This window comes from Merops nubicus, unplaced genomic scaffold (genome assembly GCF_000691845.1).
Source record: "Merops nubicus isolate BGI_N331 unplaced genomic scaffold, ASM69184v1 scaffold51186, whole genome shotgun sequence".
NCBI classification, from domain to species: Eukaryota; Metazoa; Chordata; class Aves; order Coraciiformes; family Meropidae; genus Merops; species Merops nubicus.
Window position 1 is genome coordinate 111 of NW_008615305.1, and position 17,108 is coordinate 17,218.

The 17,108-nt window shown below is 48.1% G+C and overlaps 1 protein-coding gene across 1 annotated transcript; it reads left to right on the top strand.

Moving 5' to 3' along the window:
- Positions 1-2,289: 2,289 nt before the first annotated feature.
- Positions 2,290-13,651, top strand: NR6A1 (nuclear receptor subfamily 6, group A, member 1; the record flags this gene model as incomplete). The annotated part of the gene is made up of 7 exons (XM_008942467.1): positions 2,290-2,345; positions 4,349-4,506; positions 5,476-5,700; positions 6,265-6,519; positions 10,156-10,277; positions 12,393-12,545; positions 13,516-13,651. Coding segments are annotated over 7 exons (1,058 nt in total), but the record flags the coding sequence as incomplete, so codon positions are not given.
- Between the last annotated feature and the right edge of the window lie 3,457 nt (positions 13,652-17,108).

Genomic DNA, 17,108 nt, shown 5'->3' on the forward strand with positions numbered 1-17,108 from the left:
ATGCTGCAGCGAGGCAGCCTGGAGAGCATCAAACTGTTGGCCAGCAGAGAGCTGCTGCAGCAACAGTAACACCACCAGGAGTCCTGGGCTTCCCTGACTTCCAGCTGCTGAAAAATACCAGCAGTCTCAAAGACAACCTGGGTGAGGTTGGGTGATGCCTTGGATAGAACTCTGGCTGACCTGGGACCCGCTGCACAGCCGAACTGTGGAGTACTTCTTGCCCACTGGAGTCAAAGGCTCCTCAGGATTGAGTTGAGTGCAGGAGTTCACCCAAAGTGTTGTCCTCAGCAGCGGGTGCCGGGTGGAAGGGCAGCTTGTCAAACCAGCTCAGCAGGGAGGAAATGGAGGATGGAGTAACAGCTGTGCTCCATCTGGGCCAGGCAGAAGGCCACTGGAGAGCAGACCAGCCTGGTGACACCAACATTGTCTCTGTGGTTGAGAAGAACTGTAAACTCTGCAAGGGTGGATTTTCTATGATGCTTTGTGAAATGATGTGGGCAAAGAAGAGGAAGACATAAGCTGATATCTGCTACAATTACACTTTGACATCGAAAGACCAAGACAGTTTATGTCCATGGCTCTTAGTGGCATTAGCTGAGGAGCCTTTTGAATCCCAACTGGCAATAAAGTATCTTGGAAAACTAGAGAAGGTCCCCCCACATTGGAAAACTGTTACAGTGAGTTAAAAAAAAATGAAGGGAGTAACAGAGAGCTAGCCACCACAGCTTAGTTTTTCATCAGTTACTTTGTTTTCAAATGAGAAACCAATGTTTTTGTGAAAGCTAGAAAATGAACAGTCTTGCTTGTTAAAATGAGCTTGTCCTGCTGTATGTTAAGAGATTTGTGTCCTGTAAAGGGTGACCACAATTGTTTCCTGTCCCCTGTTTGTGGCTTCTCTGGCGTGCTGAGGTGAGTGTTACTGGGTCTGTGCCAGGAGAGCCCTCGCCGTCAGAAGGGTTAAACCGTATGGCTGCCTGCCTGAGGTGGAGGTGGGAGGTGCCACAGGGGTTGTGGTGCTGGTGGAGCTGTAGATCCTCGGGACACTTCCACAGGGATTGGCATTGCAGGCTGGGTTAGATTCAGGACAGCCCAGCCCAGAGCTGGGCCGGGCACGTGTCGCTCTGCCCGGGGAGCTGCCATGGCTGCCCCAGGGAACCCCTGAGCTGCAGGTGCAGCTCTGAGGCAGCTGAGCTGGCTTGAGCTGAGGGTATCTAAAATCTTATGGTACTGAAATTTTTCCTTAGATTCTGTATCATTTTCTGCTTCGAGGCTGGCCAGCAGCAGCAAGGTCACCACGCAGCTGGGGAGAGCCTCCTGCCAAGTCTGGCCAGGTTGTGGTGGGAAGGAGATTGGGAGCTGATAAAAAGAGGGACCTGGCCCAGGAGAGGAGGTGCATGAGGAGCAGGGTTGGTCCTTGAGTGCTCTCAGCTTCTGCAGAGCTGCTCTGCCTATAGGGAGGAAAGCAGAGGGAAGAGGAAGATAGAGCAGCAGCTCCAGGAATAATCTCCTTAATTCGAAATCACTGAAGATTCTGGAAATGGTTTAAAGAGCCTGAAAAATGAAGCTGCTGTATTGAGAGACGAGGCTGCGCTTGGGAAATGAAACCACCCAGCTCAGTTGAGTAACTGGAGTTGTTGGCAGTGACTTCACTGGAGCTGTTGGCAGTGGTTTTGCGTGCAGCCGGCCGGGTAGAACCCTCCCCCCATTTCCCAGGGCAGCAGCAGGGGGTCAGGCCCTCAGTGACAGTGCTGTTGGTGGGCACCAGTGGAGTGCTGTGTGTGGTGTGTCAGCAGCACTGGTGGGTGTCCCCCTGGGCAGCCTGGCAGGCTGTGGCTCACAGGGCTGCAGGCAGTGGAGCTGGCAACGCCGGGGTTTGCGTTCCCTTGTCTGGTGGTTGTGGGTGTTCATCACTTCGTGTCTGGGCGTGGGGTGGGTTTGCTTTCTGTGTGCCACCTCTCAAATGGTCATGGAATTAACAGTGATAACGGAGCACTGCTCCTTCATTACCTGTCGCTCAGGGGTGGCACGAAGAAAGACAGAACTCCCTGAGTAATGCTTGTAGCCCCATCAGTGTGTTTATGCCCTTTGGGGTGAGGGTCATGGGGAGTACTGCTCAAGCTCTCCTGTGCCCTGCAGAGTGCTGGAGGTGTCTTGTGTAACTTGCTTTGATGAACAAAATTAATCTTTTAAGATACACAGAATTTTTTCCAAACAGTAGATACCTTCTTGGGTATTTCTGGAATACTGGACAGTAGTATTCCTCACTGAGGTTTGGTTGTTTTCTTTCAGCAATCAGAGAGGATGGCATGCCAGGAGGCAGAAACAAAAGCATTGGACCTGTCCAGGTGAGTATGTCCAGCCATTTCTCCATGGTTCCCTTCAGCTTTTGCTCTCTTGGCCTTGGCACACACCTTGTGGGTGGTGGGCTTGGACCGTGGCAGCAGCTTGGCGTGGGTTAGGACTGGGGTTTATGTGGCTGAGCCTTTCTCACAAGCCTCACCTGTGCCTTCTGCTGGCATAGCAGGGCTTTGAGTCTCCATGAGTGATAGAAATATGTCATGAACTGTAGATTTGTAAATGGAGCTGGATGCTTCGTGGTCCCCGGGGGTGCATGGTGCAGTCCCAGAGTGCCTGCAGGAGCACGTGGGCAGTCTCTGGCCGTTACAGCACTCTGTCCTTTCTGAGCCACACAAGGACATCCGTCCCCCTGCAGCTCCCAGTCAGTCCCAGGGGCTGCCTGCTGCAATTCCTTCAGCTGTTGTAAGCAGAGCACCCAGTAAATGTCTTGCTGATTGATAGTGCAGCTTGTCTGGAGATGTCTTGTAAAGCACAAGGTAATTCAGCACAACAGCTTGTACTGCACGTGTGAGAAATGATGGCCATTTCCAGCTCACTTCTGGAAAAGAGGTCTTTTTAAAGTTTAATATTTATTTTAATAAAATAGAAATATAACACTGAAAGCGTTTTCTGTGACTCTGTGCCTATGAGAAGAGGCTACTCACCCCAGTCCAAAACCAAACCATGAGAAGCCAAGCAACCAGATGCTCTGCTTGCTCAGCAAAGTCTTCCACAGCAAACCAGGAAAATATGAGAATTGGACAGTGTGGCCAGCCTGTGGTCAGCGTCAGAGAGAGCCTACCTCAAACAAAATGGTCTTTTAGCAATGATCAGACATTTTCTGCTGTTTGTAAAAATCATATTTATAGCAGTGTTAGTTATTGATTCTTAAGGCCTGGATGAGTCTATTGAAGAAGAACAAACATTTCTGGCCAGGTCACAATTTTTACTGCCTCTCTGAGCAGTGTAACTGCAGCAAACCAGCAGCTTTTGCTAAACAGAATGGGCTCTGCTCATCTGAGTCTGTGATCAGTCAGTGCTGGACCACAGGTTATGCCATCAACTCCTCTGCCTGGGCTGAGACCATTTCTCTATTGCCCTCTTCAGGTTCCATAGCTGGGTAAGCTACCAAGAGTTTCTGCCACTTTGGCAAGACTGGAGTAAACTGCCTAAGCAATGCTTGGCTCTTGAAAATGATGTTCAGAGTTCCCTGTGCTTTCCTGCAGCGTGTGAACTTGAGGTCTTTCCATATTTTGTGACAGCCCTGCTAAGGGACATGCACAAAATTACAAAAAAAAAGCCTCCGAACTTTTATGTTGCATTTTCCCCTACTGATGAATTTCTCCAGGAGCATGCCCAGCTTTTTCTTGAAACTTTATACTTCAGTGAATTTAATATTTTCTAAATTTTTTAGTCCTGTTTAGCTTCATTTATATTACTCTTTAATACTTGTTTTAAGTATTAGATGCTTGATTACTTCTTTGGGTGCCACTTGGTGCTTATCTGGGGAAAACAGTGAACAATGATTTCCCTGGAACTGTTTTCATGACTGATGTTGTATGTGTCACCTTGCCTCTCTCTGTTGCTTTATCAGACCTACCCCACCTCCCATTTGCCTTTACCTCTGCCGACCACTGAGTGATGATGCCGATGAACTGGCCTCAATTACTCCCAGGTTTTTCTCTGTGACAGTGGCTGATTTACAGCTCGTTGCTCCCTGTATTTGACATCATCTTTTCATGTGTCCCTTCCTGTCTGCTGTGTTACTGTCACTTGAATTGTACCGCAGGCACTGGAGGTCACCACGATGAGCTGTAAATAGACTTTTGTTGTCCGTTGTTGAAGGTAAAGGAGAGATGTGCTAGCTGCAGGGGTGGCAAAGTGCTTCTCCTGCTGCAGGGTGGCCTGGGCTCTGTTGAGTGTGGCTGTATGGTCAAGGTGTTCACGTGCCGAGGCTCTGCCTGGTTGCAGCTGGCAGCTGGACTAACCATAATGGTCCTGTATTTGACAGATATCAGAGGAAGAGATTGAGAGAATTATGTCTGGGCAAGAATTTGAGGGAGAGGCAAACATGTCATGGAGCAACAATGGAGACAGTGACCACAGTTCCCCTGGAAATGGAGTTTCTGAGAGCAACCAGCCTTCACCTGTTTCTACTCCATCTTCAAGGTGGGACTGAGCCCTGGAAGAATTTGGTGTTACAGTAACCTTGGCAGTCTTTGCCTGAGTGATACTTTGGGTCAGTGTAGGAAAAAAACGCTGTGAGTATATCTGTGTGGAAACTGAGCATGCTGCAGATTCTTCCATCTCTATTGGTGTTTTAAGAAAGACAATCACTGGATTGAAAAGAATTGAACTGGGAGGTGAAATGCTAATGAGGAAATTAAAAAGAAGGCAATATTGAGTTAAAATTATATTTAAAATATATCTCTTGATTTGTATTGATAGTTCTTTCTGCAGATCATGGGAACTTGATGCCCTTTTACTGCTCATTATGCTTAAGCTCTTTTTCAAAATCTGAGCACAGTGTAGAAAATAAATTACTCCATTTAGGTTACTGATGGGTGGTGGTGTGTTAATGTCAGTTACTGTCAGTGTGAGCCTGATGCAGCCCTTGATTGTAAATACAGGGAGAATCTCAGAGGTTCATTCTGTCTCCTTTCAGTTGCATCTTAAGCTGGGAGACAGCTGTGTAAACACTTAATTTACAGTCCTAAATCCCATCCCTTTAGAGGATGCTGGGGTGGAAACACATCATACAGTCGGGTTTCAGTTATACCCTCTGAACGGCTGCTCAGCAGCAGTAGTTCCCAGGTCTCCATTCGCTGGAACTGGTGTGAGCCAGGCTCAGTGTGAGGCAGGTGTAAGGTGCCTGCTCGGCAGGCTTGCAGCTATTTCCCATGTTGATGAAAATGCTGCTAACTCAGAGCAGTTAATTAGAGGAGCTTTAGTTAAAAAGTAAAATCACAGAGCAGAACCAGCTCTATTTACCCCAAACCAGGACAAATATAAAGGCATTTCCCATTCTGTTTTTTCCCTCCTCATTTTTATTACCATTTCTGATGAAGCTGGGTGCCACAATTAATGAATTGGGTGGAATTTTTGGGGTGTATTAAAAACCGTTTCCCTTTCCAGTAGGTCGGTGGAGCTGAACGGGTTCGCGGCGCTCAGGGACCAGTACCTGGGGACGCCGGTGTCCACGCACTACCAGTACCTCCCGCACCTCTTCAGCTACTCCGCTCACTCGGCCCTGGTGCCCCCGCAGCCGCGCAGCCTGGACCCGCAGTCGCACGCTCTCATCAGCCAGCTGGTGTCAGCGGAGGACCTGGAGCCGCTGGGCACGCCCATGCTCATCGAGGACGGGTGAGCTGCGGAGCTGCCCTGGCGGCGCCCCTGGCGCCAGGGAGGAGGGGCAGCCGCGGTGCAGGCAGCAAACCAGACCCCGTCCCGTGGGGGCTCCTGCCCTTGCCTGGGGCTGGTGGAGGGACCTTCTGTGGGGTTCCGAGCACTGTGGCCAGGCTGAGCCCACACAGGAGTGGCTTTCATGGGTTTCAGCCCTGAGATTGCGTTAACTATGCGAAAGTTAACAAGCACAGGAGCTGGAAAAATACACATGGGTGGAAAAAAGCTGAACAGTCTGTCCGTTGGTGAGAGCTGCAGGACTGTGAGGCTGAGCTGCCCTGTGGCTGGGGGGGGGGGGGGGGGGTTTGTACAGTTAAAGCACAGAATTAAAATGCTTCCTCATAGCCCCAGGCTGGGTGCTGACTGTCATGGCTTCCACTGCCAGGTGACGCTCTGGGCACTGGCACGTTGGGCACTTGAAGATGAATTCCTGTGGCAGTTGCCCTGCTTTTCAAGTGCCTAGTCAGATGATGTCATTCAATATTGTTAATTGTTTTTATGCCTTCATATTAACTGTGCCTGCAGGTATAAAGTGACTCAGGCAGAGCTGTTTGCGTTGTTGTGTCGTCTGGCGGATGAATTGCTTTTCAGGCAGATTGCTTGGATCAAGAAGCTGCCGTTCTTCTGCGAGCTCTCCATCAAGGACTATACCTGCCTGCTCAGCTCCACGTGGCAGGAGCTGATCCTGCTCTCCTCGCTGACTGTTTACAGCAAGCAAATCTTTGGTGACCTTGCAGATGTCACCTCCAAGTACTCTCCCTCTGACGACGAGCTGCAGAGGTGAGAGGTTGGGCTGAGCCATGGGTAAGGGAGCGAGGTCTAGAGATGGAGGAGCAGTCAGGAGGATGGTGGTCAGGTGTCCTGTGACCAACTAACCACATCTCCTGGGACAGGTCACTTCACCTGCGGCTCTTTGCCTTTTCTGTGTTTTAGGGGATGGTTGTTCCAGGCTTACAGAGTACACCGTGGTTGGTCAGTGTTGAACCAAGACTTCCTTCTGCAGGGGAAGGTGCATGGTGCTGTAAGGTGCTGCTGGAATTTCCTGTAGCAATGCTGTTGTTCTCCAGCACAGCCCTACAAAGAGCCCATTTTATGAGGAGAGCAAAACTAACCAACACATTGAGTAACCCTGAAATACAGGACGGAAGGTCCTATTTAGAAACCATTTGGGCCAGTGGAAAAATTACTCACAAAGCTGGTTGTCTGTATTATCAAAGTGTTCATTATTAATTGCTATTTCATTGTTTTGATTTCATAAATTTAAAGATGTTGCAACTTAGCTCTTGTTTTTTCCATAGTACGTGCTATCTGATGCTCTGAGGAACCTGCCTTTCATTTATCATCTCGGTCAGGGTGGTGTTTTTTGGTTTGGGTGTTTTCTTTCGTGGTCTTGGTGCCAGACAGATCCTTCTTGTGGTAGAAGACAATATTATGGCAGAATATGTAGGATTTACAGAAAATGCTGCCCACCCTCCCTTTTAACACTGCCCCCTTTGCACTCTTCCCCTGCTGGCCTGGGTGATCTTACAGGATTCACCCAGGGATCGAGGTGTCTGATGAGCAGAGATTTACAGTACTGCTTTGGTGCTTGGCCATCACAGTATCCGGTGGTTCCCCGAGGGTCCTTTGTGCTCCGTTCCGCCAGGCAGAGGGGCTCAGACCTCAGCGGGGGCGAGTGGAGCCGAGAGCTGGCCCCAGGTGTCTCATTTCCTGGGGCAGGTTCCTCCCTGGTGCAGTTCTGCCCGGCCATTCATCGTGCATCTGGTGCTGCTCCTGCGAGGAGCAGTAAGGGTCATAGAAAACCACAATAACACTTGTTCTGCATTCAGCCGTCCTTTTGTTCCCACTGTCCTGGTCAGAGCCTCGAAAGAGAAGTGTTTGTTTCATTTTGGGTTTGTGATAAATATGAGTGAGAGGTAAGAAAACAAGACAAAGGAGGAATCCTTGCCCTTCAGAAACCAGCAATTCAGAGCTGGTCGCCTCCAGAGTCCTTCAGAGAAGATCTGTGTACATGGATGAAAATAGTCGTTCTTGGGAGCAGAATGTTTCTGCAGCCTCTTCTTCTGATTTAGCTTTTCAAGTATCATTAATTGTCATTAGTAACATGGGAAGAGGCTCACCAAAAAAGCCGTTTAGTGAGAGGTTGCACAGATGAGGGGTCTCAAGCTGCATGGCTCCCTCCCAGATGTGGTGATGGTGGTTCACCCATAGCACACCTGGACAAGCTGGTCCCTTCAGACTAGAGAGGGGCTCATTTGGAGAGGTGTCAGAGTTGTGGGTTTCCTCAAGGAGCCCCAGGTTCCTCTTGCATTGATCAATAATGATTGCAAACCAAAGTTCATTAGGTCTTGCAGCCGGTTGAGGCAATCTCACTGAGCTGTGGTAGTCTGGCACTTTGGGGTTAATTTCTGTTCTTATTTAGCATAATGACAGAAGCAATGCTAATGCTTAGGTGACAAAAGAAGGCATAGGGTGAGCACCCCAGCCCCTGTGTTTTAATCACCTCTAACAATTGGCTAAATGTTCTGTCTGACTTCTAGATCAAATGTTTTCTTCTATTGTGCTGTTTTTCTGGAGATGGATATGAAATTAATAGATTCCTGACCTCCCCCAGCACTCCTGATAGCGCTTCCCTTCTCCCTCTTCCCCAGCTGATCCTGATAACTCCCAGCCAGAAATTTGCCTGGTGTAAACTGCGAGGAAAAGTGTGTGGAGGAGTCAGTCCTCGAGAAGAAGTAGGGCTGTGAAAAACAGAACAGCTTTGTTTGAAAGGGGGAGGAAAGTATGCACAGAGAAGTAAGACAGTTCAACTGCAGGAATGAGAGAAGAGCTCTCCTGGATTTATGAAGTGATGAGTGGCTGGTAAAAATGTGCATACTCTAAAAACAATTAAACCCAACAGACGACTGAGTGGTCTTTGTGCTCATTAACTTCTTGAGCTTTGCAATCTTGCACCTGCAAGATTTTGAATGTCAACTCAAGAGCAAGAAAACTTGTACAACTTTAGATTAGCCAACAAGGCTTTCATCGCTTACAATATTACTTTCTTGAAGATGTGACCTGCAGTTCAGATAGCTTGTTTTCACTTTGCTGGGGTCAAACTCCACCATGCATTTTACAAATAACTTGGAAGTAAACAAACACACATGCCAAAATAAGGTATTATTCAGTGAAAAAGGTTCTATTTCTGTTCTATTCAAAGATGACTTTCTGGCTGTGCTCTTATTCTTTGTGCTGTACAAAGCCAGAGCGCAGCTGAAGCTTCCCTAAACACTTCTGTCCCACTTCTGAGCATTTTTGCAATATGAGGTTTCTTTGAAACTGGGGGTATTGCTGTGAGATGTGTTCTGAGAGGCCTCTGACACGTGTGGGATGGTGCCACAGCATGCCCGTGGGCACCAGCAGACCAACATGCTTCTACCTGGCTTTTCCATGGTGCACGTGTGGGGCATCGCTCCTGAAGAAGCAGCCCAGCACCCCTTTCAGCAGGCGGACCTCATTCTGCAACCACAAAATCTCCATCAGGCAGTTTCCCAGGAGATTTTGGGGAGATTCACATTCCTTGTGCAACATGCCCTCTCCTGCCTGTCCCTCTTGTTGGCTCCCCTTGGTGAGTGTGGATGCCCAGGAGAAATGTGCAGCTTGTTTTCAGCAAATGGTGCACATCCAGAAGCGAGGGTGGCTGTACCTGCTGGGATACTGTAGGGCTGGTACAGGTGGTGGGTCCAGATCCCAGTGGAGGATCCCTCCACACTAGCAGTGGTGTTTTTTTAGTTGGATCTTGGACCACGTTTATTATGTGCAATGATTTCCGCACATCCTGTTTGTGGGGCTAAGCTTAGAAAGAAGTGACATGTTCCTTAGACCATAGCCTGCAGTCTCACTCCCTTTAAGACAGGTTATTTGGGGCTTTGTGCATTTTTGTGTTTGTGAGAAGGATCCCAGTCTTCCTGCAGTGTCTCACCCCAGAAGCTCTCAGCTGAGGAAGGGTAGCAAACTGCAATGGACAGGCAATGAATACGGCCGTGTGGAAGTACAGGATCCCCAGCCACTCCTGGGAATTTTTGGGGGGTGAGCTTCCTCAGCTGTCTGTCAGGAGAGTGAAGTGTGTGCCACCGTTGTGCATGGGTCAATGTTTAGAACAAGCCCATTTCCAACAGCATGCTACAGATGTGGGGAACTGTAGGTGCTTCTGCTGATGGAAATGGACTTTGCTCCAGCTGTAGCTGTCAGATTTGTCGCCGAGTCATTTTCCTTCTCCAGTTCAGTGGTGCCAGCAGACTTCAAGCAGTTTTGTTGACAATTTTTTTTTTAATTCTCTTGCAATATGTTAAAATCTCTGGAGCTATTTGAATAAGCTTCTTGCCTTTCCTGTACAGACTGTGTATGCGCTGATGTGTGATCTCTGTCCTCCAGATTCAGTGAAGAGGGGATGGAGGTGATGGAGCGGCTGATCTACCTCTTTCGCAAATTTAACCAGCTGAAGGTCAGCAACGAGGAGTATGCGTGTATGAAAGCCATTAACTTCCTAAATCAAGGTGAGTTGATGAAGAGAAGGTATCAGCCCCACGGGAGGAAGTCTCTGAAAGTCTGAGCAGTCTTTGCTTCCCTGATGAGAAATAGGAGGGATCTGAGAGCCACCAAGAGATGAGCTCTGAGACCTCTGCACGTGTTTGCCACTGTGCAGACCGCTCGCCATGCGGAGTGGGATACTGGGGTACCCACCTGGGGAAATCCTGGATGGGAATGAATTCATTTGCTTAGACAGTTCTTATTGCCTTTAAATGTAGTCATCAAGGACAGTAAGTGTGTCATTTTACATATGTACCGAAGTGTATGTACCAATACCAGAATAAGAACAGCAGAGAGCCTGGTGAAGCCCTTCTGGGTGAGGTTTGGGTGAATGGTGACTTACCAGCTGCTAAGAAACTTCTTATCAAAGGTGTGGCATCTAAAAATATTATTGCCTTAGATGACTTCAGGCAATTAACTACATAATACTTTCAGTTAATTTGCATGACTTTTTTTTCTGAAGTAAATGTTGACTATTTGCATAACAGCCTTTCAAAGATTCCCAACTAGAATTGTTTTTTTGTTCAATTTTTTGCTTTAAAGGGTAAATTTGTAAAGCCAGTCCCCCTTTTTTATAGTTTCTCTGACTATTTAAAATATTCACATTCAGGGTATGTACTGGGGTCATCTAGCTGGCTTCCTACTTTTTAGATTCTATACCTAGTGCTAACTCTTCAAAGTGAAAAGTAATCATGAATGAAATATTGATGTGCAGGCAGTGAATTCTGCCTGAGGAGGGACTGGTTTTTTCCTGTTGATTAACCAGGGGTTTAAAGCTGGCAGTCCAGGCTGCTGCAAGACCCTGGGCATTTCAGAATCCCTGCAGAGTAATTCTGCAACATGTGAGAAGATCCTGGCTGTTTCCTAACAGCTGTAGTGGGCTGAAATAGTTTGGAGCAGATTGGTTTTGTCCTCGGTAGTGCTGGTCCCTGTCTCCCCACTAACCCACTGCTGTGGATCCCCTTTCCCAGGCTGGTGGGGCCTCGCAGGACATCTCTTCTTGTGTAGATGAAGAAAACTGTTGAGAGGCAAAGGCTTAACGGATGGTGTTCAGCTGCAATTTTGGAAATAAATGTCCCCAAAGTCTCTTGTACCGTGAAAGATAGTTGCAGTCTGTGCAAATGTGCTGCAGGCTGTGTCCTCCCCCACTCGTGCCCAGAGGAGATAGTGCTGACACTTCACTCTGTGCCGGGCTGAGGTTCCGGTTTGCTTCCCTGGGCAGTTTCCTGACACTGGATAATACACTTCTCGAGCTGTCTCCATTGTTTTCTGAAATGTATTTTCATTAACTTCCTGTCTTCTTTTATTTTTAGTTGAAGTTTGCAATTTTTTATGTGAAATACCTGAGAATTATTTTTAAAAGTCAGCTTTTGGGCAGCAGATAAATACCTCTTCCGTCAGATGGTCTCGCGGCGTTGAGCCTGCCCCGAGGGCTGCAGCTGCCCTGCCCCACGTGCTGGGTGCCTCCCAGGGCCCCGCGTGCCGGTCCCGTTGATCACACTGAGCCCTGGCACTGGGACTTCCTCCAGCCCCACAGCCTGGAAACGTCCATCTTCCCTTTGTGTGTGTTGCCTGACATTGGCAAAGCTAAATTTGAAAATAAGAAGTTGACAAGTTTATAAAGCTCATATGACATAATTCATAAGCAGATGGGGAGAAATATGATGATACCTTGAATTATAGTTGAGCACTTTCCTCAGCCAGGATGATTTAGCTAAAATCAACATGTTTCTGTCTGAGGAAGTATTACGCTGGATCCACGGTGAGGACTAAACCTTGACACCCAGCTGCTTTACGCCAGGCAGATGGGGATTTAAGGTTCCTGGAGCTGTTATCTCCAGGAGCATCCACTGAGCTCTGCAGATGAGCAGCTTAGGGCATGAGCTGTTCTGCTCCTGGTCTTTCATGGAAGGAAATCCTGCACCCAGACACACGTGTGAAAGGGTGCCCCCGCGGTGCTGGCACACCAGGGTTTTAGCCATCAGTTTGTCTTCCCTGAAGAAAGGGCACTAGGTGCTAGTCTGCTGATCTTGGAGGATGTTTTTGTCACGTTTTCTGACTCTGGTCATATTTGCTTTCAGACATCAGGGGTCTGACTAACGCGTCCCAGCTGGAGCAGCTGAACAAGCGGTACTGGTACGTGTGCCAGGACTTCACCGAGTACAAGTACCCCCACCAGCCAAACCGCTTCCCGGATTTAATGATGTGTTTGCCAGAGATTCGATACATTGCAGGTAACTTTTTGAGCTCTTTACCCACTGGGATCATCTTCAAGTTACGAAATTTGCTTTTAAAAGAAAATTAATTTGTAACAGTGAAACTCCCGTCGACTTCAGTGGAGGATGTTTGTGCGGGACCTTTTCTGCTCCCCAGCCTTTAAGCTGCTCTCCTGTCACACCCAGCTCACCCAGCCAGGCTGGCTCTTTGCAGCTTGTCCCCGTGACGCTGGCAGGTTACATCCAGCTCCTGAGTCCCCTGCTCCCTGCTCTGACCTACTGCCCTATAAGTACTTTGGTCAAGTTCATGTTTCGTTTTCTTCCTTTCAATCCCAGCTCAGAGGCTTTTTGTCTCAAAAGGGTGTAATCCTGGCTTGTGCAGTTACAAGAAGCAGTGATCCCTGAAGCACTGCTTGCTCAAGGAGCAGGGGATGAGCATGGGGCAGTTCTGCAGCATGACCCCCAGGCCTCTGCCCGTCTGCACCTCTGAACACCTCAGGGGAATGTTCAGATGCTGTTGTTTCACTAACTACATTTACAAGAGCTGGTGTTACCAAAACACTGTTTGTTCCCAAGTGTTATGGTAAAGGGAGACACTTGCCTGCCTGTGTCAAGGCCCCGTATGTTTCCTCCTGCTCCCTTAGAACGAACTAGATAATAATCACAGAGCAGCTCACGTAATTTACTCATTGAGATCAACGAGGGAGTTTGAGGAGAGACAGGATTTAGTCTTTCTCAGTTTCTACGAACGCTGCTCCATTGTGGAGAAATCGTTTTGATCTGACTTTGCCCATTTATTTTGCTTTTGACTCAGTAAATAATAAATCCTGTTGTGTCCAAATGAATATCAGATGTCTAATGTAGCAGTAGGACGATTAACTGTTTCTCTGAGAGGTTCAAGGTAAGACCACCTCCAGCGTGGCTGGCTTAGGTGTCTCTGAAATCTGATTCAGGAGTGGCTGCTAATTCTGGCTTTTCTTCTTACCAGGAAAAATGGTGAATGTCCCCCTGGAGCAGCTGCCTCTCCTCTTTAAGGCCGTTCTACATTCCTGCAAGACGAGCGTGAGCAAGGAGTGAGCCCGGCTCGCCCGGCTGCCGTAGCTGTGCCTCGGGCAGGGAGTGGGGCAGTGGGCAGCCCTGCTGTTGTAGCAAGAATCTTTTTTGTTTGTTTTGTTTTGTTTTTTTGGTTTTTTTTTTTTACTCTTTTCCCTATATATTTATTTCACGACAGAGTTGAATGTATGACCTTCAACACGATGCACATGGTTCTGTATGAATGCAGCAGATGCATTCTCCAGCGGTTTACAGAATGTGAAGATGTTTAATGTTACAGTGTTTGTTAGGGTTAGTTCTTTTGTATTTGGGGGCTGGGGACTGAGATGACTAAGACTACCTCAAGGAGAAGATGCTGTTCACGCACTGCTCTTTCTGTGATTTGTATCCAAAAGTGTTTGTTGTGGAGAGCAAACGGCCTCACCGCATCGCCAGAGCTGTTAGCATCCCAAAGGGACCGTTGCCATAGGTGGCTGTTAGGGGTGTTAGAGAAGTGCCAAGCTTGCTTGCTTTTTTTTTTCCACTGAATATGGTAATAATTTTTAAAAGGCTGGAGATGGAGGAGAAGGAAAAGTCTGTGTAGCTAGTCGGTGTCTTTTCCCCTGGCAGGTTTCAGAGGCAGGTGGTAGCTCCTGCAGTTTCCCTGAATGCTGTCCCAAAGGGATAGTAGGCTCCCGAGGGACTCGCTGCCCCCTGTCCCTCCTGGGAGCTGCAGAGCAGGCTCTGCCCCGCTGCCCTCTCCCTGGCACTGCACACCTTTCCATGCATCTGGAGGCGTGGTGCTGCAGTTTATAGCAGGCTCCTGGCTTTACACAAAGGTACTCTTGTTGCTAGAGAACTGAAAGTAATTTCTCATCACTTCCTTAACATCCATTTTAGGTTCACAAAAGCAGGAAAAACCTACTTAGAGAAGAGGCAGGAATCCCAGACAGCCTGTTTCTGGGAACAGTTAACATAGCCTGTGGTTAAATGTGACCTGTGTAATGGGGTAAGGGACTCCAGTGTCCTCTGGCATGGCTTTCTCTACTAGACTCAGGGAACACAAGAGTCCATCTGCCAGGACTGTTCCGCTGCTTGTGTCCTGGGTTTTGCAAGGCTTGGATTTTCCATCTCTCAACCTCCACACCACTCCACTGCATGGAGAAATGGGTTAATGACAACTGATTAGCTGTTTGAGTAATTGCCGAATGCTGGTGTTTATCTAAACCTGTATGTTTTCATGAGTAACCTCATGGCTTCCTGCTGGTGGTGGTGCAAAGGCTGGATGAGATGCTCTTGTTCTCATCTTCATGACAAATTAAGGTTGAAGACTGTCACTCTCCCAGGCAGCCTGGCCACTCTGGCTGGATTTCCTTCCCTGTGTCCTTAGATGTGAATCTGCTGTTTATGTAGCAAGAGGGTCCGTCAACAAATGTTTGAATGCTGTTTTAAAAATATTTTGAGAAACTGATTCTGTTCCTTCAGGGTAGGAGGGGGCAATGCTGCCTCTCTGTCTAGTCCCAGTGACAGCTGTGTGGCACAAAGGGAGCACTGCTCGGAGCTACTGACGCTGCTGCGAGGTCAGGATGAGCGTGATGGTGAACAGGAGAAAGTCTCATTCACCACAGTCGTCTTTCCTTCCCCTTCACCCCGTGGGTGCTCCCTCAGCTGCACCCAGGAGACGCTGGGACCTGGCTTGGCACCTCTCTGGTGGGGTCGGCAGCCGGGCCGTGTGCCAGGCACTGGCCACTGTGGTCAGAGCTCTCCCTGGCAGGGCTGGCCACGGACCCACCTCTGCAACCTGCTTGGGCACCTTCCAGCTCGGCGGTCTCCCTCCTCTGGAAGTCCACTAGCTGCTCATTTTTCATTATTTAAATAGGACGTTACGGGTAACAGCTGCTGGGCCCAGCAGCAGCTCAGCTTGATAGAGCTTCACAATCCAAAGGGGGTTCCGTAAATCTCATTTACTTTCTGATTGTAAAATGAGACAAGCACATATTTCTCAGGAAAAAGCGTTCTGCATACAGCCTATACCTCAAGTGTAAACGGGAAGATCTTAGTATATCTGTTTGTAAGTTAGAAAGTATTTCCCAGCTTTTAAGTTTAATTTCCAGGTAGCTTGAGATGATTTTTTTATTACGGGTTATCCTCTGGCTTGCTGTTTATACACTCAAGGAATTATTGAAATTGCATAGGAGTAATTTTATTCTACAGTTACTGAATTATTATAACCTGTTGATGAATAAGAGTTTGTTTTAATTAGTGTACATAAAAGCAGCCATCGTATTGCCAAATACCCAACGAAAATAATCTGTTAGGTATTCTGTGTCTATCCAAAATAGATTCCCAAGACTAATGTTGGACCAACAACAGCATCAGACCTAAATTCATTGATGATGATGAATGGACAAGAATGTTCTACTTTCTGTTGTATAAAGCAAATTTTACAAAGGTAGATTGGCAGCAGTATCCGTTAACAAGTGACCCGTTTGTGGTAGGGAGTAGAAAAGCCTTACTGACCCGACGGGTGAGGCAGGACCTGATGTACCCACCCAGAATCGAGCTCACCGGATAGTTGTTCTTAATATCTTCTGCACCAAGTCCTCTAATGACTTGTGTTTTTTAAACAGGGTAAAGTGAATGTGTTGCATTGCAAACTCAGGTATTATGAGAAGGTAGGAATGTAGCTAGAGACGTAGAGACATTAGGTCAGTCACTAGATGTATTTGTGAATTTGGTTTGAAGGACACCCTGGAAAGGTTGGAATTTTTGTTCCATTCTTCACGTAACATTCGGTTTACAGGGACTCATATTTTATTTGTGCTTAATGCTAGTAGGGGGAAGTTCATTATCTTTGGTATCTATCTGCTCTTGCTTATCTGACCTTCTGTCATAGAGGAATCAATCAACAATAATAGTCTTTGGTAGAATTTTCTGCCATGACAAGTCAATTTTTATCCCCGATTTGAAAGATAAATTGGCTGACTGACCCCCTCCTCTCCTTCATAGCATTTGTGCAGATGGAAAGCTGAAGAGTTACTTGTAATCTGAACAGAGGTTTGGGACATAAATTTGAAGTGCTCAGGCTTGCACATCAGTGGGACTCTGCTGATGTATCGTAGCTGCTGTTCTACAGCTGGAAGCTTGTCTCTCAGACAGGAAACTGCTGCTGCCAGTGGATGGGGCTGAGTCCCAGCTCGAGGGGCAAGACCCTGGGATCTGAACAAAACGTGTTTGAAAGGGGCTGGGTTTTCTTCCACTGCCTGCCTTTGGGTCAGGCTCTGCTGGGTCCTCTGAGCTGAGCCTTGACCCCGCTCTGCGTGTCAGCAGCGAGTCCTTGTCCTCGGCATGCCCGGCCCCTCGAGAGGGCTGTGGTGGAGAGTCAGCCAGGGTGCTGAGAGATGCCAGGTACTCGGAGCAGTCGGGCCGTGGGCACGGCAGGGTTGGTGCAGCAGGAGCTCGTTCTCAGCCGCTCCCCGTGCCCGTTACCTGCTCCCCAACCTGCTCCCCAGCAGCACCGGTGGTGTTTGCCGTCCTCCCCGGTGCCTG